Here is a 23,210-nt window from a genome sequence, read left to right as displayed (position 1 = left end):
TAAGATATCTTATCTATAACATCTTTTAATTTAAAATCAAAACATTCAATACATTAATAACTAAAGTATTAGCAAAAAAGATATCAATTTTAAAGCTATCATTTCAACGAAAATATATATGAGCCTTTATAATTGTTTCGAGAGGGAAAACCTGCCTCCTTTATCATTTTATCATATAAAGCAAAACCATAACAAAAGGCAAACTAAAAGACCTTTAATGATAAGTAAAGAAAAAAATTGTTTGTCAAACATGAAACTTAGTATGTTAAGTATTGTCCCCTTTCCACAAAGACAAAGTTATAGCTTTCATTTCTCTCTCATTATCATCCCATATTTATAAATACCATGCAAACTTAATTCATTCATGTGCTTCTCCTCACCCTCACTTAATTTGAGAAGAGTGAGTTCAATTTTCAGTGTTTGATTAAGCTAATGGACAAGCTGAATTTTATTAAAAATGGAGTGAGTAGATTGCCTCCCGGTTTTCGTTTCCAACCGACCGATGAAGAACTTGTTTTTCAGTATTTGAAATGTAAAATCTTCTCATGCCCCTTGCCAGCTTCCATCATTCCTGAGGTCAATGTTTGCAAGTATGATCCTTGGGATTTGCCAGGTTAGAATGACTTAGGTTTATAAAACCGACTTGTAACGTGAAGAGTACAGTATTTTTTTTTAACAAACTCGGAGCTAAGTAAGTGATTAACATTATTTTGTTTTGATTGATATAGGAGGTTGTGATGAACATGAGAGGCATTTCTTCAGCTCCAAGGAAGCAAAATATAGAAATAGTAATAGGATGAGTAGAACAACAAAATGTGGATATTGGAAAGCAACAGGATCAGACAAAAGAATTTCATCTTCAACTTGTAATGGCATTGTGGGGATAAGAAAAACCCTAGTTTTTTATCAAGGAAAATCTCCAAATGGTTCTAGAACTAATTGGATCTTGCATGAATATCGCCTCGTCAATGTAGAAACTAGTCCTTGCAATTCAACTCAGGTAAATATTTCAATCCGTTTGTTTAAGTTTTTTTAAAAAAAAAAATTCGTTCATATATCTCTTGCGATAATATTTATTTATAAGTTAATATTTTTTTAATATTTTTTCGGTTTGCAGAATTATGGAAATGAAATAGGAGATTGGCTTCTATGTCGATTATCGACAAGGAAAAGAAATTTAGAATATGGAAGCACTAGTACTCATAATAATAACAATAATAATGCTAGTCCGAATTCGAGATTAATGTTTGATTTTATGATGGTAAACAACAAGACATGTTCTTCTACTTCATCTTCATGTTCAAGTTCAAGTAACAACAACAACAACATTGAGGTCTCTTCAAATCTACAAGATCATGAACAAGATTATGCTGATCATTTTTAATTAAGCAGTGAATATTCTTAATCAATTAATGTCCATTTCCTTGCTTGTTTCCTAGCTATGATCATGATGTTGTAATATGCTTTTTAATCTTTGTTGTTTTTTATTTAATGTTAGTAATTTATTTGAGCTTGATCAATATGCTTAACTAACTAGTATTAAAGAATGATTAAGCTTAGTCATGAAATTAAAGGTTTTGAATTTTGCTACAAAACCGTAAAGGAGTGTGTTTTATTGATGCTTTACTTTATTGAGAGAAAAAGAAGACGAAAAAGGGTTGCATGCATACCTTATTTGGTGCGATCCATATACCAAAGTAGCAATATTTTTATTTAAAATTTGCACGTTGCAAGACTTCATTGCCAAGAAAGAGACCCATTATACATATTCATTTGTTATTTTCCAATATTTTGTGTCTTAAACTCTTAATAGCATTTGTTGTTATTATTTGATCCGAAATTGATGAGTTATTGATGAGACCCCTTTCTACGTAGACCAGAGGACTAACATAAAAAATATAATATGTTTTAATTAATAATCAGCTTAAAATATAATATGTTTTAATTAATAATCAGCTTTTTGAACGTAGTTATGTTATTATACTAATGAATTATTTACACACATGATGTTGCATCGGGAGTTGTTCTATTGAGATTTGGGTTAAGTCATCCTTACAAAATTTATGTATAAGATGAGGGGTGTTATATAAATTCTTTTAATGTTCTATATTTAATTAATGTTGAACTTGAAAATTTTTCAATATATTGAATACTTTAAGGTAAGATGGTTTTGGAGTTGGATGATGGTAAAGTATATATTACCCCTAAAATGGGATAAATTATTGATCATCTTAATTAGCCTGGAATGATGAAACTTCATAAGAGGAATTTATTTAAGGGTATTCACAATTGCAAGATGATATTTAAAAAATAATTTCATGTTTTTTACAAAATCAAGAAGCACATAGTAAAGAAAAATCTAAACTACATGCATTTTGATGTGTTGCGACCAATAAAAAAACCCTACATAGTTGGTTATAGGTATTTTGTGATTTTCACCTATAATTTTTCACATAAATTTTGGGTTTATTTATTGAAACTCGAATATTAAGTTTTTAGAAAGTTGTGGAAAGTAGAAGTAGATAATGAAAAATAATCTTTTTTTTAATTACCTGAAAAATTAGAGCAAAGAGATGAGAGAGAAACAAGAGAGAGAGAGAGAGAGAGAGAGAGAGAGAGAGAGAGAGTGAGTGCCAAGAGAGACTGACTTTTCTGTATTTTCTTTTTCAACTGAGCAATTATGGAGGGTGGATGGATTCAGGTGAAGGATAGGAACAGGAGGGTAGGAGGAGCCACAAAATGGGACATTCTCAAAAAGGATCATGGCGAGAAGAGGAACCTGATAACAACAATTTTTATCACAGATTTTGGGGACAAATGGAATGCTAGAGATTTGTTTATGGAGTTCAAGGATCTAGGATTGATAGAGGAGATAGTTATACCTCCTAAGAGAGATTGGAGAGGCAACCGATTTGGATTCGTTAGATTCATCAACGCTTTTGATGAGAAGAACCTGGAGACAAAGATGGATAATATATGGTTAGAAGGAGTTAAACTAAAAGCTAACATATCAAAGATCAAAAGGAAAGAAGCACATCAGAACCTTAGAAATAATCAAAAGTTGCGTGTTGGTATCGGCATTGGTGGTGGATCCGAACAAATCAAGGAGAACAAGAAATTTAACATCACTGCTTCTGGGCCATCTCGTTCCTATGCGGAAGCAACCTTAGGAGCTAAACTGAAGGTGTCTGCAGAAACCCAAGAAGCTTGCAAGACTTTCTTCTATTCCTCTTCTGCGGTCGAATCCAACAAATTCTGCAAGGCCAAAGTTGGTGTAGTTCGAAGTCCAGGACTCGCTTTCGGAATAGCACAGAGTCTTTTAGAAGAAGGTTTTTTCTCCATTTCTGCTACAGCTTTGGGTCCTAACTTATGCCTTCTGGAGGAGGAAAACGAAGGTGATTTGGAGATTCTATTAGCAGAAGAAGTAGAGTGGAAAAACCAGTGGTTCAAAGAAGTTAGAAACTGGAAGAAGACGGATGCGGAGTGCGCGAGAACAGTGTGGATCTCCATCTATGGAATCCCTTGCTTTGTCAGGAACGAGAGCTTCATCAATCTTCTCCTGGCAGACATTGGGAAAGTTGTAAACCCAGAAACGATTAACACCAAACTTAACAGATTGAATGTTCTTAACATCATGATTTACACAGATTTGGCGGACACAATCAAGCACAGAGTCAAAACTTGTATTGATGGATTATGGTTCAACTTACTGGTTATAGAAGACGTTACTTACCACAAAGAGGCGAACGACGACTTGTCTTTGTGCGAGCGTACTTCCTCGGACGAAGAAGCATCTGTGTCTTCAACAGATCCATCGGTCAGAGACGGCGCGCCGGCCTCTGTCTGTTCGCCGCCAGCCTCTCTGAATCACCGGAGTATGGAGCGGCCACCGGGAAACAACTCCGACCAACCTGTCAAATCGCATCGGGAAACGTTTAGTAAGCCTGGAGCTGTTGGTGAGAGAATGTCAGAAACAAAGAAAAGTGAAGGCGACAGATCAAGAAAGGAGAAGGATTTTTGTACAAGCTTTAATGGCTCAGACTCTGTAGCGGACAATCTCAACCCCCTTTTAGGGAAGACTATTTCTTCTGACCCTATTTCTATGAAGAGTGGCAGCAGAGCCCTAGAGGAAGCGTTTTCTGTAAACACGCCGCTGAGAAGTAAGAAGGTAAAAGAGATTTTCCATGTGGGCCCAGCAGGAATTATTATTAATGATAATTTTGGTGAGAAATTAAAAAAAGAAATGTTGGAATTGGTTTCTGGGAGTGGGGGCCACTCGAAAACTGTTTTTCCACTTGAACCGGTCAACACTCATAATTTTGGAAGAAAAGATCTTAATGACGTGGAAATTAATGGGCCCAGCTTACATTTTATTACTAGTTCTGCTTGCGTGGACAAGAACTCTTCTTCGTTCAACAACAGCATTTCGCAACCATCCAACGGTCGTTCTTCAGGCTCATTTAAAAAACGTGTCTCTCTTCAACTGAAGAGAGGAAATTTATTTAGGAAGAGGAAAGGGTCCAGTGGTAGAAGTATTAAAAAGCTGAGTTTTGATGATCAATGCCTAATAGTAAAGAATTCAAAAAAGTCGAGGAAAAAAATAAGGGAGGTGCTGGACTTAGGAGAGAAAGTCCTTGATTTTACTCATCCAATTCTGAGTGGGGCTAATCTTAGAGAGCCAAACCAACAGTGCACTGATCTTCAACACACCAATCAAAACAAAAAGAACTATCTTTCTTATGGTATACCAATATCTTGTGAGTCAACTTCAAGTTCGGATATTAGAAATTGCAACAGAAGAGGAATTAATAGCGTGAGCAACAACGCTTCTGAGGGGCTTTGGAATTCTATGTCTAGATTGGGGATCATTAATATTTCAAACAATTTTGATCCGATCAAATGTTTGAAGGAAATGGAGTTGAGAGATCACAAAGGTGTGAAGGTGGAAAAGGGGACTCTAAATTGTGTTCCTCCATGATAATTCTTTCGTATAATATCCGAGGGGGCGGGAATCGGGCTAAGCGCAAGAGAGTCGGATTCCTAATTCAAAAGGGAGATGTTGATCTTTGTTTTATTCAAGAAACGAAACTTAGTGGAATTGGTTTGGAATTGGTTAGAGAGTTGTGGGGAAGCGTTGATGTTGAATGGTCTTACTTGGATGCTAACGGAGCCTCAGGTGGTATTCTAACAATGTGGAAGAAAGACTTCTTTTCTCTCATCCATAGCTTTAGAGGAGATGGCTTTCTAGGTTTATGTGTGGAGAAGGGTGGAAAACTCACTTATTACGTCAATGTTTATGCCTCTTGTGACAAAATCACTAGGAGAAGAACATGGAAGAATCTTTGTGAGTTCAAGAATAATAATAGCGTTGGATCTTGGTGCATTGGGGGTGACTTCAACTCTATCTCTTCTCTTGATGAAAGAATTGGTGTATCTAGTAGCTACTATAGTAGGGATACAAGATCATTCAACGATTTCATAGGGGAAATGGAGTTGGTGGATCTTCCCACAATAGGTGGCAAGTTTACTTGGTTCAAAAGCAACGGGAAGGCTATGAGTAGACTTGATAGATTTCTTTTATCCGAGTGCTACATAGAAGACATGAAGGTGGATGGTCAATATATAGGAGAGAGGGATGTGTTGGATCATTCGCCCATTTGGTTGAAAAATAATAGAAAGGATTGGGGTCCTAAGCCTTTTAAGTTTAATAACTTATGGCTAAAGCATGAGGAGTTTGATAATTTTGTTGAAGGGGAGTGGAAAAAACTTGTAGTTAAAGGGAGAGGGGATTATTGCTTGGTTGAAAAGTTGAAAATCCTTAAAAGTCGGATCTCTTGGTGGAACAAAATGGTTTATGGTTGGATTGACCTCAAGATAGACAAAGACGTGAAAGAGATGCATTCTCTAGATAACTTGTTTGTTCATTTTGCAGGTAACGCTCCGGAAGAGGTGGTTTAGGAAAGGTTGAAAGTGGTGGAGGACTTTTGAACTAATCTAAACAAAAAAGAAGGGCTCCTTAGATTAAAGTCGAGACAACTTTGGCTCACCGAGGGGGATGACCACACTCGTTTTTTCCATAATTCCTTAAAAGATAGAAGAAGAAGAAACTCTTTTTGTTCCATGGAGACTGGGGGGAGAATAGAAGAGGTCAAGGATATCAAAGACTTTGTTTTCAAGCATTTTGAAGGATTCTTTAAAGAAGAGTTTTGCACTAGACCGGAACCGCAAGGGATCGATTTGAAAGTGCTCCCTTTAGGGGATTCTTTGGACCTTGAAAAACCCTTTTCCGAGGAAGAGATCAAAGAGGTTATTTGGTCGTGTGATGGGAACAAAAGTCCGGGGCCGGATGGTTTTTCTTTGGAGTTCTTCAAAAGATTTTGGTACCTTCTTAAAGAAGATTTGGTGAAGTTATGCAATGATTTCTTCTTAAAAGGTACACTTGTCAAAGCCATCTCTTCTTCTTTCCTTGCGCTTATTCCTAAAAAGAAGAATCCTCAAGATTTGTCCGAGTACCGTCCTATTTGTCTAGTGGGGAGTATTTACAAGATTCTTGCGAAGATTTTGGCGACTAGATTAAGGGGTGTTTTGGATAAATTGATCTCAACCAACCAAACCGCCTTTGTTCCGGGTAGGAGCATGATGGATGGAGTCCTAATGGTTAACGAGATCCTTGATTGGGCCAAAAGAAATAAGAGGGGGTGTTTATTACTTAAAGTGGACTTTGAAAAGGCTTACGATTCTATCTCTTGGAATTACCTAAGATGGATAATGAGAAGAATGGGGTTTGGGAAGAGATGGATGAATTGGATGGAATCTTGCATTTTCTCTAGTCACATGTCTATTTTGGTGAATGGTAGTGCCACTAAAGAGTTTAAAGTTCATCGTGGTCTTCGTCAAGGCGATCCGATTTCTCCTTTTCTCTTTGTTATAGCTATGGAAGGTCTTAGTGCTATCATGAGCAAATCAATAGAGGTGGGGGAGTTCCAACCTTTCAAATATGGTGAAGATGATTTTGGGGACATTCTTCAATTCGCGGATGATACCGTAATTATTGGAGAACCTTCAAGTGACAATCTTTGGAGCATGAAGGTGATCTTGAGAGGTTTTGAGTTTGTTTCCGGATTGAAAATTAACTTCCATAAAAGCAATTTCTTTGGTACTAACATTGGTGATTGGCTTTATTCTTCCGCCACTTCCTTCTTATCTTGCAAAAAAGGATCATTTCCTTTTAAATTTCTTGGCATTTGGGTTGGAGAAAAAGCTAACAAGTCGAAGGTGTGGAAGGACGTGGTTAACAACATAAAAGCAAGATTGCCGATGTGGAAAGGGAGAAACATTTCTATAGGCGGAAGAGTGACCCTCATTGGGTCGGTGCTTAACGCAATTCCTATTTTCACCCTTTCTTTTTATAAAGCTCCGAGCAAGGTTATCAAAGAGATTAGAAGTCTTTTTAGTAATTTTTTGTGGAATGGGAATGCAAATAAAAGAAGTATTCATTGGGTGAAGTGGGAAAATGTTTGCAAACCTAAGGAGAAAGGTGGTTTAGGCATTAGAGATGTTGGTGACATTAATAGAGCTCTTCTTCTCAAATGGAAATGGAGGATATTGAAGGAGGATAATGCCATTTGGAGTAGATTTCTTTTGTTGAGATACCATAATCCGAAATTCAAAGTGCTAGCTTCTTGTGGGGATGTTTTAAATCGGGGTGACTCTAGTTGGTGGAGAGATATCATCCTTAATGATTTTAAAGAGGAGGGTAGCGTTGAAGGTTTTACCGATGGGATTAATTGTGTGTGTAAGAATGGTAACAACATTCTCTTTTGGCATAGTTGTTGGTTGGGCGATCAAACTCTTCGCGATCTTTTTCCTCATTTGTTCGATATCTCAACCAATAAACTTTGCAAGGTTAGTGATATTTTCTTATGGACCAATGGTGTCTTCTCTTGGAATATTAATGATCTCTTCGGCATTGACGGAATGTCCATCTTGAACTTGCCTCCCCTTTCTCCCGATCAAAACGGTACCGTCTCGGATTTGGTTACTCAATTGAGGGACTTAAAAGAAGCATTGGCGAGCTTCATTCTGACCATTTCGGAAAGTGACGTTTTTCATTGGAAACTTAATCCCTCCGGTGTTTTCTCGGTTGCAAGCGTTACTAGTTTGGTTTCTAGTGCCAAAGACAATGCTTGGCCAACCCATACTATCAAGTTGTTGGAAACAATGTGGAAGTCTAAGGTTCCGAAAAAGGTCCACATTTTTTCTTGGAGATTCTTTATTGACCGCCTTCCTTTAAAAGATCTTTTGCTTCATAGGGGGGTCTCTAATTTCACTTCTCTGGATTGTGTCCTTTGTTCTAATCATCCGGAATCATCGCAACACCTTTTCTTTCATTGTAATGTTTCGAAAGAGGTGTGGGAGAAGGTCTACAATTGGTTGGGTGAAGAAGTGGAGTTTAATTTGGAAGAGTTCAAAAGCTTCGGTTGCATTCAAGAGAAGGTGAAGAATAACAAAACAAGAATTAAATTAAATTCTATTTGGTTAGCTATAATTTGGTGTATATGGTTGATGAGAAATACAATCATCTTTGAGAATGCTTCTTTTAGCTTTGAAACGGTAATCTCCAACATTTTGTTCTTTTCTTGGAGATGGTTAGGTGGTAGTGATCCTATTTCTAGGACACATTTTTATGATTGGTATAAATTACCTCTAAACTGTTTTAACTCTCTTTAGAGTTTTTGTTGTAAGGGTTGCACCCCTAGTGCGATATCTTATAAAATTGTTTATTAAAAAAAAAGAAGTAGATAATGAAACAAGCACCTAAAAAAGTATATGCATCCATATGATAGGAGAATACACTTATTCAAATATCAATCTTTTCATGCAGAAGATCTTATTCAGGTGCATTTTTCCATTCCAAAGAAGGTATAGCAAAGGAATTTTGGTTTATCAAAGGAATTTTTCGAAAGAGGTAATTAACGTAATCAATATGTCACATCTTAGAGGTTGCATGGGAAGTATGAACTCATAACTTCGTTGATCTCGACAATTTAAGTATTTATACACATGTCATTATTTTAGTATGAGAGTAAAAGACTTAAAATAAGAGTTGTTAAGTTTGTTGTTCTGAAATTGTACTCAAGAACTTAATTCTCTTTTAACATTGTAAGTGACATAAATTTTGTAAGTTGAGTCTAAGTAAAATCTTGGTGTAAGAAGGTTATGGGTTGATATTCATGTAAAAGCTCAAGTTGTTAGTTGAAATCTCAAGAAAAAACTATTGAAAACTAAATTGAGTTGTGTGATTTAAGATCGATGCAGTATAAATTTTGGTGTGATGTCTTTGGTTATTCTCGTGTGACTTACCATCACGTGCCAAATGAAAAATATTTTAGAGACTAAAAATTAAAGAATATTTATTAATTGAAAGTTTATAATTTTATTGGATTAAAAATATATTTATTTTTTATTCAAATTAAATAAATTTAAAAGTCATAGTTTATATAAAAAAAAGTATATTGTGTAATAATAATAATAATAATAATAATAATAATAATAATAATAATAATTATAATAATAATAATAATAATAATAATAATAATAATAAGGGTTAAATAAGTTTTTGATCCCTGTAAATATTGCAGTTTCATTTTTAGTCCCTACCTACCTTTAGGCAACGGTTTTTACAAAAAAACCGTTGCCAAAGCCAGCTAAAACCGTTGCCAGAACCCATGAGGGACTAAAAATGAAACTGCAATATTTATAGGGACTAAAAACTTATTTAACCCTAATAATAATAATAATAATAATAATAATAATAATAATAATAATTGTAAATTTGATGATAAATATGTGGATAATGTCAAATTTGGCCTTAATATAAGGATCTTCATTTGACTTGATTGGTTAAGTCTCTTCCAAATGACCAAAACTAGCAAAACAGAATTTGTTCCAACTCACAACCAACAATTAAATTTCACAAACACACTATTTTAAACTTGTGCTAAAAGAAGTGAATACTACAATAGCCTCATTTTCAACATTCCAACCTGTCAAATTTCTATCCTTATCTTAAATTAATACTATTTTCCAAATTTTAACATAGAAAAAAGTTTACAGCAAAATCCTCAAGAGCATGTTAGTTAAACTAGTTTCTTAAATAGTAAATGTAAAACACTATCTTCCTTTTTCTTTGTGAATTTCAATTCAATTCAATCTTTTCTATTATTGACAAACTAATACCTGTTAAAACAATATGTACAGGTGCTATCATGTTATCTCAACTGCCAAATTAAACACCTTAATTACAATAACATTTTCTTCTCATTCTCAACATTTCTATCTTCTTTTTCATTTCGGCGCGAAGCCGACTTATTATCTTCATTTTATTTCGAGTACCTCATTGCAGACAAATAAATAAAAAATTATTTAGTTGTCTGCAATGGGAAATGGAACTTCAAGGGTAAATTCAACCCCAGAACAAGGAGAATCAATACCAGCCAAAGTCCGTTCTACAATTGTCGGGCGATTTGAAGATTTTAGAAAGCAAAGGAATGCTGAATCAACCCTCTCGAAGAAAAAATTATTGAAAAATGGCGAAGAAGAGGATGGTGGCAGCAGTGTTTCTCGGTCTTCTTCTAACGAAACTAATGAAACCAAGGATGGTAAGGTTTCGGTTTCGACAAAAGAGGAAACAACGGTGCCACTAACGACCACGGAAAATATTTCTAGAGTTGTTCCCGTGGAAGACATCGAATGCAAAACTATAGAAGAGAAGGTTAACATTAAGAATGAGATTCATGTAAGCAAAGATAAAGAGATTCATGCCAATGTGAAAGATGAGGAAGAGAACAAAATAAAGGAGGAAAGAATCAAAAGGCTAGTGGAAGAGGTAGAGAAAGAACAAGAACAAGAAGCAAGTGCAAAATGTGAAAAGAGTGATGATAATGATCATGAGGAAGATGATGATGATGAAGAAAGTGACCTTGGAAGATTTCTATGTCCTGGATCACCGAGTTTCAAAATTTATTGCATTGAAGCCGATGAAAGAAAAACACAAGAGGAAGAAAAAGACAAAGAAGAAGAAGAAAAATTTAAGAATCCAACGCTCCAAAAATCGCGCAGTGATAACTGTTTAGAAAGCTCTTCGTCAAAGAACACAAGAATCTCAAACGAGGTAATTAACCTTCTCTTATAATTTTCTTTTAAATTGCAATCTCCAACCGCAAAATTACAATATAATGATTTTTGAAATATCTACAACAACATCACAATTAGAATTACGACCACATTGGCTGCATATGCATTTGTCCATGTTTTTCCAAAATATTAAATTTCGGAAAAAGCAACTTCAACTGCAACCGCAATTATTTATAATTATATATATGCTAAACATATATCTCAAAGTCAATATTGAGAATATTTTTTTCATAAGTTGGTTGGTTGTTTTTGATAGGTAAGTCAGATAGTTGAAGATGTACCAAGTACAAAGAGAAAAGGGCATATGATGAGGAGATTTGGGGCAGTAAGAACTCTGCTAAAGGTTAAGTCATGCTACCACCCAATCTGTACCTGTACAGGAGATGACAGAAGAAGCAATCTTGTTTCTGCAAAAGCAACAAATTGATTATATATACATCATATTGTTACTAGGTGTTAGAATGGAGACATGCTATAATTATTTTGATTTTTGTTTTTTTTTATTGGCTTGTTTACTCGATTGAATTCCTGTTGAATCGTCATCTTCTGATGAGATCAATCAGAAATAGACAATAACATGGCTCTAGCTTTGATGTAATTATTATTACACATTTTTATGTAAAGTTAGTACATTTGGCATAGAAGTGTTTGTTGTGTATAATGTACAATGGGAATGATTACATTTGTGTATTTAGAGGTTGAAGTTTGCAAGAAAAATTATGTAAAAACTACTTTCTTCTCATTTTTAATATTCATTTTTGGTTGTCATTTTGTTTATATACTTTGATCATTATCTCAAATATATTGACATTTTAGTTGATGGCTTTAATTTCAATCATCCTAGTGTTTTTTTTTTCTTGGAAAAGAAGTGTTGATAATTTAGAGTTTCATTGAAATCTAGATAAAGTTTGATAAAAAACAATCTTAGAGTAAATAGAGCTAAAATTCTCCATCTTGTGCTGGAGGAAATTTTGATATCAATTTATTTGTGTAAATTGAGTATCTTATATGTGCAACTTTAAAGTATCTTATATGTGTAAATTGAGTTGAATAGAATCACAATCGACAATAAAACTCCTAACACTATGATTTGAGATTTTGAATATGAATCCAATTACGAAAATGCAATTGCGTAATCCAATAGTCATCTAACGAAGATACTCGAGTTTCGTTCCAGTCTCTAAGGATTTGTTACAATGATTTTCTTTTCCTAAAGCTAGAATGAGACAAAGTTTCACTGGAGATTTTTTATCCTAAAAGGGAAGTGGAAAATTCCATCCTTGAAATTTATAAATGTGAAAAATAAAGGGATCACAGAGAAGAGAAAAGTTTTCTACTGAAAGGATTTGTAATGTACACAAGAGAACAAAAATACAGTAACCAAATGAGTGCCACCAAGAAGTCACATGTGCATACATACACATACTTTACAGCCTGAATAAAAGTGGACTCTAGTCAGAATTAAGCAAGGAGAATAGCCTTGTAATGAAAACTCACCTGCATGCACTAAATTCAAGCATATCATGCTTACCAAGGCATGGTCTAAAAAGGAACACATAATTTGAAACAAAATGGATGTCAGAAGCTACTTAATGGTGATGTAGCGATTTGTTCCATGTCTGGCCCAGTAATCCTTAAGATCCAATGGCAAAGATAAATCATGGCCTTCTGATGCAAACCTACTGAGAAGTCTTGTAAAAACACTGCCGCTCATTTTCCGCCCTCCAATGCGCGCATGGCGCTTGTTTGGAAGCTGTGGTAGTGGATACATTGACAGTGTAGTAGTACAACAAGATGATTGCCATCCACCGTTACCCCATTTGTAGCACTGTCGTGGTACTCCGGTACACGTGCAAACTGGGATAGGCATGACAGTTTCATCGAAAGTAATCAAATTCAAGCCAACATCCTGTCTATCCCATTCAGATTTGATCTTCGTCCCTTCAGAATAAGCCTTCCTATTTAAATCCTCACCCATTTTCTTTACTTTTGTAGGTGTCTTTGATGCCTTGGAATTATCCTTTGTCATCTTAGTTAGATGAGACTCGATGGCTTCAGAAGTTATAACAGTTACTGGGGAAGCGTCTCTTATTATTATATCTGTCGAGTTATATGCTGCTTCTGTCATGTTGGATTGATTACGGTTTGAAGAATGGTGCATCCGCTTTGATCCACATTGATTTCTACCGTTGAATGAAAAGTTGGAAGAACTATTCCGACATTGAAGGGCTGCAAGGGCATTATCCCGTTCCAACAGAGCATTATCCCTCTGAGCAAGTGCTTCATCCCTCTGCCTAAGGGCAACATCTCGAGCAGCCAAGGCTTCATTCTTTTCAGATATAGCAGCCTCTAGTTCAATTTCCAGAATGGTAGCTTGCCTCTCAGCCATAATGGACCTAATTTTTTTATTCATAACTAGGGCATTTTGTTCCTTTATTTGATGTTGGGGATCCGCATTCCACTGCATATTTAAAATCCAATCTAATTAATCAATCTATTAGTGCAACTGCAAATTAAAATAACAGAAAGCATGCTAAATCTGTGTATTCTACTTACCGGAGAATGTGCTCCTCTGTAGTATTCCACTTTATGCCTGCCGTTTTCATATTGCTGGTCATCGTCCATCTTGCGTCCAGACGATTTTGGAACAGATGCAATAGTTGGTTTCAAGAAGTCTTAGAAGCTTAAATAATCAATAATCTCTGGCTGAAAGACAAATCCTGTTAACAAAATGGGAAAAGCAACAGCTTGTCATCAAGTCAATAAATATTAAGAGACGCATGTAGAGAGGTTCTTTTTAGAAGGAAGAACAGGAAACCTTGTTAAAAGCTTTACAACTAACAAACTAAACCTTGGCAGAACCAAGCAGCATGAACAGCTTGTATCAAAAGACAGATCACAAATCTAAAAAATTTTATATCAAAAGACGGATCGATTTTGCTTGTGTAGAACTGAACAGCTCAAGTCCAAGCTTGAATGAATACTACCCTCCATTCTGGCGAAAACAAACATTGCCATCACATTTCGGAATACCCTTTAGTGGATACATGTATCCATTTATTCATTCAACTATAGTTTCTGTAAGCAAAAGGCGTTGATTTCTTTGTTATTGTAGTCTGAAAACTTTAAAAAGATTCACAATAGCTAGAGATGTGGCCTAAGTGGTGCTTACAAGGAATGGATAATTCTCGCTTTACAAACTAATTTTATGGGATTGAGATAGAGACTCTAAGCACAAATTCTAGTATGTTATCAGAGTAAATCTTAGATATGTTATTAGGCCACAATCTTTGTTATTCCACCTGTATTGTATAGAAAAAAAGGCTTAATGTTAAGACATAGATATGGATAAATCCCTAGTACTTTACACTGGAGAGAAAACTCTTCCAACATGCTAAGGCTTATATATGACAGACTGCATACAGTTTGTGGCCATAAAGTGCGGAGTATGATTTAATATATCGAGAATCACGCTTCTATCCAAATAGTTAATATCGAGAAACAAAAAAGAAAGGTATAGCATTCACCAATCAAAATCACTCTACAGTATCCCAAAAGGAAAACAATAAAAGAAACTTACAAAACCTAATTGATTTTCATCTTGTGATCTCCATACATGAACACACATAAAGCTCTAAAAGGAAATCTCAGAAGCAATTAAATCACTAAAACCACTTCACTTCCATTCCATTTGATCAGTACAACAATCTCTAAAACCACTTCCTAGTTCCTAGTCATAACTACATACAAACAATAAAAAAAATCTCAAATTCAAAAGTGAAGAAAGAAGTTGGAGAATGAACAAGAAGAAGAAAAATTGGTATTAGGAAGTAAAGTGAGAGTGGAAAGTTGCAGAGTAGATTACATTACCTAGAAAGAAAGGTTTAGAAAATAAAAATGGCAATTAGGAAAATTGAGAAAGAGAACTTACAGCAAGTAGAATGGAATCGAAGACGAAGACCTATGAGAGAGAATTGAATTTGATGAGAGAGTTAGAGAGAAGAAAGCCTCTATGCGAGCGAGCGAGCGAGCGTTTCAGTGACCTTCTTTCCTCGCAGCACCCCGTGTCAGGTTTGTTTTCCCTTCCCATTCATCTCACGCCAAAACAACGCCGTTTTCATTTTTTTTTACTTTTCTTTCATAAAAAATAAGAAAACAATTTAAAATATTGTATGAAAATAATTGTCACAAAAATGTATTTGTTCATTTTAGACCTAGGAATGGTCGAGGTGACGTCTAGTTGCGCTGTGTTAAGAGTCTCACGTCGAATAAGATATGTCATGAATATATCTTTATAAGTGGGGGTATTCTTCACTCTACAAGCTGGTTTTTAAGCCGGTTTATAGGGATAAGTTTGACCCAACTCAAAATCTGAAACGGTGGCACTTTAAAGTCGTTAGAAGACTAAAAAGTAATGTGTGAGTGAGAGTGAATCTACATCATGTTTTTTTTCACGTGGGATCCCTTATATATATATATATATATATATATATATATATATATATATATATATATATATTATATACTAGTAGAAGATTTGTGCGTCCGCACAGATAAGTCAAATCTTAAAATGAATAATGTATTACAAATGTAAAAATAAATTTTAAAAATTCGAATGAAGAATCTTAATTTAAGAATCACAAAACATAATATAGATTAAATGAATCTATGCATAGTAGCTATGTAAAAAAAAGAACATGGGAATACAATAGTCATTCATATCTCAGTTCATTCGATAAAGCTGAGTTGTTGGTGATATACAATTGTCATTATAAAATCACTAATAACTGAAAATATTTAAAAAGAAATATATAGTAAATTATCAATGTTAAATCCAATATGTCTAATACATATCTCTGAAAATAGTGAATTTAAAATTCATTGGTAAAATTTATAAATTACAATCTCATTGTTTTCTTAAAATATGTCAGATTAATCTTTTTATAAAATGTTTTCTTATTTCAAAATGTTTTCTTAACCATTATGTATATACACAATCATGCACATTAGCACTTTATTTGAGCATAGATATTGATGGACATCGGTTCGGATCGATTCGTATTCGAGTAAAAAACACAAAACCAATTTTATTAACGCGTGAAGAAGCCAGGCCTAACTTCCAATCAATTTAATTTCGGTTTTTTCAGTTTCGGTTAAAATTGAATTCAATTATTTCTGTCGGTTTTTTTGGATAGTGCATAAATGGGTGCAATTTTATATTTAATCCCAATTTTAAATACAACAAATTTTTTATTTTACTCATTCAAGTCGGTTTTCCCTACATAATTGAGTTATTTTTATTACTAAAAAATTGAATTATTGGAAACCATTTAATTTTCTAAATTGGACTGACATTAGTTAAATGTTTTCATTGAAATTAGATATTAAATAGAGAATTTCTTTCCTGAACCCCAATGGAGGTGACCCCAGCAAGATTCTAAATTTGTCCCTGTTTCGGAGATGTATCTCCGAAGTAATTTTTTTTTAGATTTTTCTAAACTTTATAAATGTATTTCCGAAAAAAATTAGGATTTTGATTATTTCGATGCATCTCTGAAACACAAAAAAAAGATTGGGATTTTGATTAATTCGGATATGTATATCCGAAAATATCCCAAAAATTAAATTTTTTTGGGATATTGATTAATTCATATATTATAAAATTGATATAATTTATAAATTATAAATAATAATAATAATAATTATACGGTTGATATTTCTCTTCTAATTTCAATGAAAATTAATAAATAAATTTCATATTAATAATTACTAAAACTATAACTAATACACAATAATTATGATTATATAAAAAATAAATACATTAATAATTATTCAGCAAAATTTTAAAATAAAAGAGATCAAATAAGAATAAAATTATTTACTATTTTACTCATATTTTAATATAAATTTCAAATTACATAATTTTTCAAGATAATAAATAAAAATCAAAAATATAAAAATTATTTTAATAATTAATTATAATAAAAAAATCATTTTTCATTTAGATTAAAAAAATTAAAAGAAAATTTTGTCTTAATTTAATGAATAAATAAATTATATATTTAATTTTATATAATTCAAAATTTACTTATGAAATTAGAATATTTTTAATTTATATAAGTTAGTAAAATAATTTTTAATTTTAAAATTGTTAGGAAATTTTGTTTATAAAATGATTTTTTATAATTATAAAATTGTTTTTGAAAATTAATTTATAAAATAATTTTTTTTATGTATCATAAAAAAATAGAAAATAAATATCTTTATTATTAATTTTTTATATAAGAATAAAATATTAATTTAAATACTTATTAGATTAATATTATTATTATTATATCTTGACTATAATGATATATATTTTAATTAATACAATTAATTATACTATTAATTGTATTGATTCATCTTGATTTTAATTTTTTAATAATTAATGAATTGTTTCGGAAATGCATATATGAATCATTTCAAGACAAAAAATTGAAATATTTCGGATATGCATCTACGAAGGCACCCGTCTCTCAAAAAAAAGTTGATTTCGGAAATAAATCTCCGAAAACACTTTTTTTTGTGTTTTTGAAAATACATCTTCGAAAACACCATTTAATATATAGTAGCCCATCAAATAAATATCCTACAATTTCTAAAATCGTTAATATCATGTATCCATAACATACAACATATGACATCCCTAATACTATTTGGGTATGGTTCTAGGCAGAGTAGTCAATAGTGAGATAGCAGAGCGGAATGCAGGCGCTATGATAAGAGATTTAGTGGTGCAGAACACTATAGCGAGGCTATAGAGTAAACATCGTGTTAAATAGGTTAAATCTACTTTTAATATAATAAAGTAGATGACATAGTAAATCCTATAATTATCCCTCTAATCACCAATTTAAGAGTGATAAACGGGGACATAACGGTAATTGCATCCATCATAATTATTACTTATCCTTTCATTACTATCCTATAACTACCCTAATTATTACTTAACCTAATTCATTTACATTTCTTCATAAATTCGCCCTAACCAATAATACACGTTTTGAAATCTACAATACAGCCACCTTTTTTGAAAATTGCCTTGAAACTCAGCATTTATTTTTTATTTTTACTGCATAATAGTTAATTCTTTTCACTATCCCACTTATTGAAAAAACCATTTATAATATGTGCTTTTATGATTTTTCCTTGAAAACGTACAAGTTATCACTTAACCTTAAAAAAATTGAATTTAGTTTTGAAACAATCACAACCCTTCCAATTCCTTTAGGGTCTGTTTGGTTCAAATGAGGGGGAGAGGAGGCGAGGGATTTTAATGGAGGGAAGGGAAGGGGAGGAGAGGGATTTCTTGTAATTATATATATGTTTGGTTCAAACGAGGGGAGGGGAGGGGAGGGGAGAGAAGGGATTCCCGTTTAGAAATATGTTTGGTTCACGAGGGGAGGGGAGGGATTTTAATAATAATTTACAATTTTATCCTTGTAATTTTATATAAGCGATATGATATTCAATCGTAAAAATTTCATAAATATTTTCTTGGAAATAATATTTGTATAACTGAGTGATTAAAAAGTCATAACTTATCGCATAATATTAAAAAAATTGAGTACACTTGATTAGTATTATAACTCTCGACACAAAAAAAACTATGCGTTGATAACAACTTTTGAATACATAAAATAAATTATAATAAAAAAAAATTATAGTAGTTATAATTTTTATTAAATAAAAAAATAAAAAATAATTTGAAGGTGAAAAATAGTTATAATAAGTTGATGGAAGCAATAGAGAGAAAAAAATCACAAAAAGAAAAGTAGGAACATGAAAGAAAATAATACTTTTAAAAAATAAAATAAAATTGAGGATATTTTAGTAAATATATTAATTTAATTAATATTAAACCTCAGATCCCCTCCCCTCCCCTCCGAATCCCCCGATTCGGGGGAACGCAAAAAGTGTCATTTGGAGGGATTTTGCTCCCCTCCCCTCCCCTCGCTCTACCTCGAACCAAACACACCCCTACACTCCTTCCATTGCTTTATAAAACATTACAATAATATCATTCTGAATCCACTGCATCTACCACTCTTTCTTTTTTTTTCCGTCTAATTTTCAAAATTTACTGTATGCTCTTTCCTTCATCTTCCACATTTTTTATTTCCTTCAAGTTCATACGGATACCTTAATCCAAAACCAAACATAAAACATAACACATGCCCTAAGCAAATCAATTATGAAAATGAAAGAGATAAATCACCTCAACTACATAGTAGCTACGAAGAAGCAATGGTTTGGACCTGACGAACTCGAGGTTGAGAGAATGGGGCGATGTAGTTGTGCATCGAAACATCGGTGATGTGCAGGAATGACTGAAGTGGTTTTGATCTGCATGGTAGCGATGTCGGCGGTGCGGCGGTGGATACAGTTTTTTGTTGAGGTGCAATTTTTCGTTCGTGAAATAGACTGTCTTTTTTTCTTTGTTCTATTTGATTTTGTGAAGTTGAAGGTGGTGATTTGATTTGTAAAGTATAATGGAGAAGAAATATTGGAGGTTGATGAAAAATATACAGTTTTGATACCCTAATCATTTTTCTTTCTCTGCATTTTTTTCTTATTTATGCCCCTTTGTCAAAATTAAAACTTTTTGTGATTTTTAAATCGGTGTTTTTGTTTTAGAAAAGCGTTTTCTTATTATTCTTCAATAATGGTGAAAAACTTGGCAAATCTTTTTTTGTTCTCATCATTGGTTTCGGAACAACAATATTGGGATTTCATTACTAATATTATTTCTGTTGCAAATGTAATTGGAAGTTTCGACTGCGGTAAGTGTGTTTCTGTGATATTGGATTGTTGTTTATAACAATCTATTCATCATTCATTTCAATTGAAAAATAAATTTCAAATAAACAAACCCCAATTTTTTTTACAGAACAAACACCTTCATAATGGAGAATCCAAGACACAGAGACACAGTTATTTTTGTTTTAATATTACTTATAAATTTGTATATTTTGATGTTATTAATTTGTGAGTTATGACAATATAGATGAAGGCGGTCACATAAACCTATCAATAACATTCAGTTTTATGGTTTTATAAGTTGTTTTGATTTATTATTAGTTACAAATTTGTATATTTTGATGATATTAATTTATGAGTTGTGTCAAAATAGATGACGGCAGTCACATAAACCCAGTAGTAACATTTAATTTTTTTTCCAGGAAGTAGTCTCTAACAAGGGCAATGTTGTATATTGTGATGCACCACTGATGCCAAACTTAGCGCTACAACGGATTATGTTGATGACGAATGATGGACAGGAATTGAAAGCAATGCATACACAAAAATGTTAAAAGATTTAATGGTTTTGAAATGAAAAAAACTTATTCATCTATTATTGTTTCATTTTCATTTTTCTAGGAATGAAAAAGATTTGGGAAAAACAAATGTGAAATGGAAAACTTTTTTATTATTATTATTATTATTATTATTATTATTATTGTCATTATTATTATTATTATTATTAATGAAATATATTTAAAAGAGAGATTTAAATACTTAAGTTGATATTTTGTGGAGTATGTGTGTGAGTCCTTTATTTTTTTTTAGTGTTTTTAGGTTTGATTTATCAATTAGGTTTTTTTTTCTATGATTGATGTTTGTTTTGAAATCGGAAGTGAAAAGATAAAGTTTAGCAAGAACCTCTACAAAGGAGAACTTTGGATTTGATATGATTTGAATGGGTAGTTACACCAAGTATTACATTTATTTTTAGTCGTTGATTTAATTTTAATCGAACCATTAGAAACTTACATGATTCTTTTAAAAAATACATTTATTATATTTTTGACTCGGTATAAATGTCGTTTAATTTTAAATATGTACATGCCAAACACGTTTAAAATTGTCATTCTTTTTTATTATTAAGTTTCAATATTATTATATATATATATATATATATATATATATATATATATATATATATATATATATTTAAATCATGAACAAAAATACTATTTAATTTTATTATTCTTAGAAATATAATTATACTGATAATTTAAAATTTGAAATTTATATATAATAAATTTCACTTATTTATTATTATAAAATTATTAATATTATTAATGTATGAGAAAGATTGATTTATTTATTATTATAAAATTATTAATTAAAATTATTAATATTATTAATTTATGAGAAAGATTGATAAATTCATATGATATTTTTTACAATTTACTTATCATATTCCATTTTTCAAAAACTTTTTCTTTTAAGTTTTTCATTATTTGTCCAAGATTTATCAGAGATTCGTCGTTATAAAACTTAACTGTGTTTTAATTTATTTTCTATTAGATGATAAAATCATATAATATCAATAGAATTCCTAAATTTACATTACAGAAGAATTTAAAAGTAATAAGCATGCCCGACGAGCGGAACATATTTTTCTGACGGGCCGACAAAATATTTATTTAAATCGAACATATATTAGAGATCATATGTTTAATGACTTCTGAATTATTAGAGCATATAACTTCTAAATTACTATACAAATCTATTAATTCATATAAACGGAAATAACTTACAATTATTTTTATAAATGAGAAAAAGTCAACTGTTGATACAATTATTTTTATAAACGGAAATAATTTTCAAATCTACTTTTAATATAATAAAGTAGATGACATAGAAAATTATACAACTTAACTATGTTTAAATTTATTTTATATTAGATGATAAAATCATATAATATCAACAGAATCCATAAATTTACAATACAGAAGAATTTAAAAATTATAGCCATGCTCGATGGGCCGAACCTATTTTTCTGACGGGCCGACAAAATATTTACTTAAATTGAACAGATATTAGTGATCATATGTTTAATAACTTCTGAATTACTATAGCATATAACTTCTAAATTACTGCACAAATTTAACAAACATAATATTATTTAATTTATTAAATCTAATCAAATTATTAAACCAATATGTTTTTTTGGTATATAATATATTTTATTTTATAATATTTATTAATAGAAATTGTAAAATTAAAATTATAAACAATTATAAAAATTACAGGCATGCCCGACGGGACAAACCTGTTTTTCTACCATATATTTGGTTTAATAGCAATTAACAAATCTATATATATCCCCTGACAACTACTACAACTAAATAAATTAAATTAATATTTGTATGACAATCAACATTGAAATTTTTTTCTGTTAATTCGTATAACTTAATATAATTTTTTAATCATAACTATATAATATTTATTTAATATTTATCGACTTTACGTGACCCGTGCGAATGCACGGGTCCTTTACTAGTATTCAAAGAACGGTGACTATCATTTTGATTATATTCCAAATGAATCCAATCATCTAGAGATAAATACCATGCCATCAATACGTAATAAACAGCACACAACGATCAACTCAATATTAATCCCTCAAATTAACCAAGCGAAACAACCAACCAACAACAACCAAGCCTTACTCCACTAAGTGGTGTCGACTACATAGATCATCTTCCTTCAACCATAATATTATATCCGGAATCATACTCCTATCCAAATAGTTAATATCAAGAAACAAAAAAGAAAGGTAATGAATATTATTCACCAATTAAAACCTAATTGATTTTCAACTTGTGATCTCCATACATCAACACACATAAAGCTCTAAAAGGAAATCTCAGAAGCAATTAAATCACTAAAATCACTTCCATTCCATTTGATCAGTACAACAATCTCTAAAACCACTTCCTAGTTCCTACCCATAACTACATACAAACAATAAAAAAAATCTCAATTTCAAAAGTGAAGAAAGAAGTTGGAGAATGAACAAGAACAAGAAAAGTGGTATTAGGAAGTAAAGTGAGTGCGAGAATAGAGTGGAAAGTTGAAGAGAAGATTACATTACCTAGAAAGAAAGGTTTATAGAAAATAAAAATGTCAATTAGAAAAATTGAGAGAGAGAACTTACAGCTAGTACAATGGAATCGAAGACG

At 32.0% G+C, this 23,210-nt stretch overlaps 4 protein-coding genes across 7 annotated transcripts; 3 read left to right on the top strand and 1 right to left on the bottom strand.

The window, feature by feature from the left end:
• Positions 1-356: 356 nt before the first annotated feature.
• LOC131608003 (NAC domain-containing protein 83-like) lies at positions 357-1,573 on the top strand. Its single transcript, XM_058879948.1, has 3 exons — positions 357-613; positions 729-1,000; positions 1,118-1,573. The coding sequence occupies exons 1-3, from the start codon at positions 433-435 to the stop codon at positions 1,382-1,384; spliced, it is 720 nt and encodes a 239-aa protein (XP_058735931.1). The 5' UTR covers positions 357-432; the 3' UTR covers positions 1,385-1,573.
• A 3,401-nt stretch (positions 1,574-4,974) lies between these two features.
• Positions 4,975-5,958, top strand: LOC131605872 (uncharacterized). The gene has a single exon (XM_058878170.1). It carries the CDS (start codon positions 4,975-4,977, stop codon positions 5,956-5,958), a length of 984 nt encoding a protein of 327 aa, XP_058734153.1.
• A 4,302-nt stretch (positions 5,959-10,260) lies between these two features.
• Positions 10,261-11,951, top strand: LOC131608002 (uncharacterized). The gene is made up of 2 exons (XM_058879947.1): positions 10,261-11,173; positions 11,453-11,951. The coding sequence occupies exons 1-2, from the start codon at positions 10,439-10,441 to the stop codon at positions 11,621-11,623; spliced, it is 906 nt and encodes a 301-aa protein (XP_058735930.1). The 5' UTR covers positions 10,261-10,438; the 3' UTR covers positions 11,624-11,951.
• A 590-nt stretch (positions 11,952-12,541) lies between these two features.
• Positions 12,542-23,210, bottom strand: LOC131603584 (protein BASIC PENTACYSTEINE4-like). Of its 4 annotated transcripts, none has more exons than XM_058875950.1 (4): positions 15,128-15,307; positions 14,777-14,936; positions 13,753-13,916; positions 12,542-13,657 (listed from the first exon to the last, which is right to left on the bottom strand). In XM_058875950.1, the coding sequence occupies exons 3-4, from the start codon at positions 13,819-13,821 to the stop codon at positions 12,782-12,784; spliced, it is 945 nt and encodes a 314-aa protein (XP_058731933.1). In that variant the 5' UTR covers positions 13,822-13,916; positions 14,777-14,936; positions 15,128-15,307; the 3' UTR covers positions 12,542-12,781. The 4 variants fall into 4 exon arrangements, with proteins under 4 accessions (XP_058731933.1, XP_058731932.1, XP_058731934.1 ...); XM_058875949.1 differs by having other exon boundaries at positions 14,782-14,936; XM_058875951.1 differs by lacking the exons at positions 14,777-14,936; positions 15,128-15,307 and adding an exon at positions 23,186-23,210.

This window comes from Vicia villosa, linkage group LG5, assembly GCF_029867415.1.
Source record: "Vicia villosa cultivar HV-30 ecotype Madison, WI linkage group LG5, Vvil1.0, whole genome shotgun sequence".
NCBI classification, from domain to species: Eukaryota; Viridiplantae; Streptophyta; class Magnoliopsida; order Fabales; family Fabaceae; genus Vicia; species Vicia villosa.
Note: the sequence above shows the minus strand (reverse complement) of the source record. Positions and strands in the feature narration are given on the sequence as shown.

Bases quoted from the DNA above. Each gene is read 5' to 3' on its own strand.
- LOC131603584 (XM_058875951.1), bottom strand. From the start codon at position 13,821: ATGGACGATGACCAGCAATATGAAAACGGCAGGCATAAAGTGGAATAC. The intron at 13,658-13,752 runs GTAAGTAGAATA...TTAAATATGCAG, and splicing joins ACAGAGGAGCACATTCTCCG to TGGAATGCGGATCCCCAACA.
- LOC131608002 (XM_058879947.1), top strand. From the start codon at position 10,439: ATGGGAAATGGAACTTCAAGGGTAAATTCAACCCCAGAACAAGGAGAA. The intron at 11,174-11,452 runs GTAATTAACCTT...TGTTTTTGATAG, and splicing joins ACACAAGAATCTCAAACGAG to GTAAGTCAGATAGTTGAAGA.
- LOC131605872 (XM_058878170.1), top strand. From the start codon at position 4,975: ATGATAATTCTTTCGTATAATATCCGAGGGGGCGGGAATCGGGCTAAG.
- LOC131608003 (XM_058879948.1), top strand. From the start codon at position 433: ATGGACAAGCTGAATTTTATTAAAAATGGAGTGAGTAGATTGCCTCCC. The intron at 614-728 runs GTTAGAATGACT...TGATTGATATAG, and splicing joins TGATCCTTGGGATTTGCCAG to GAGGTTGTGATGAACATGAG. The intron at 1,001-1,117 runs GTAAATATTTCA...TTCGGTTTGCAG, and splicing joins GTCCTTGCAATTCAACTCAG to AATTATGGAAATGAAATAGG.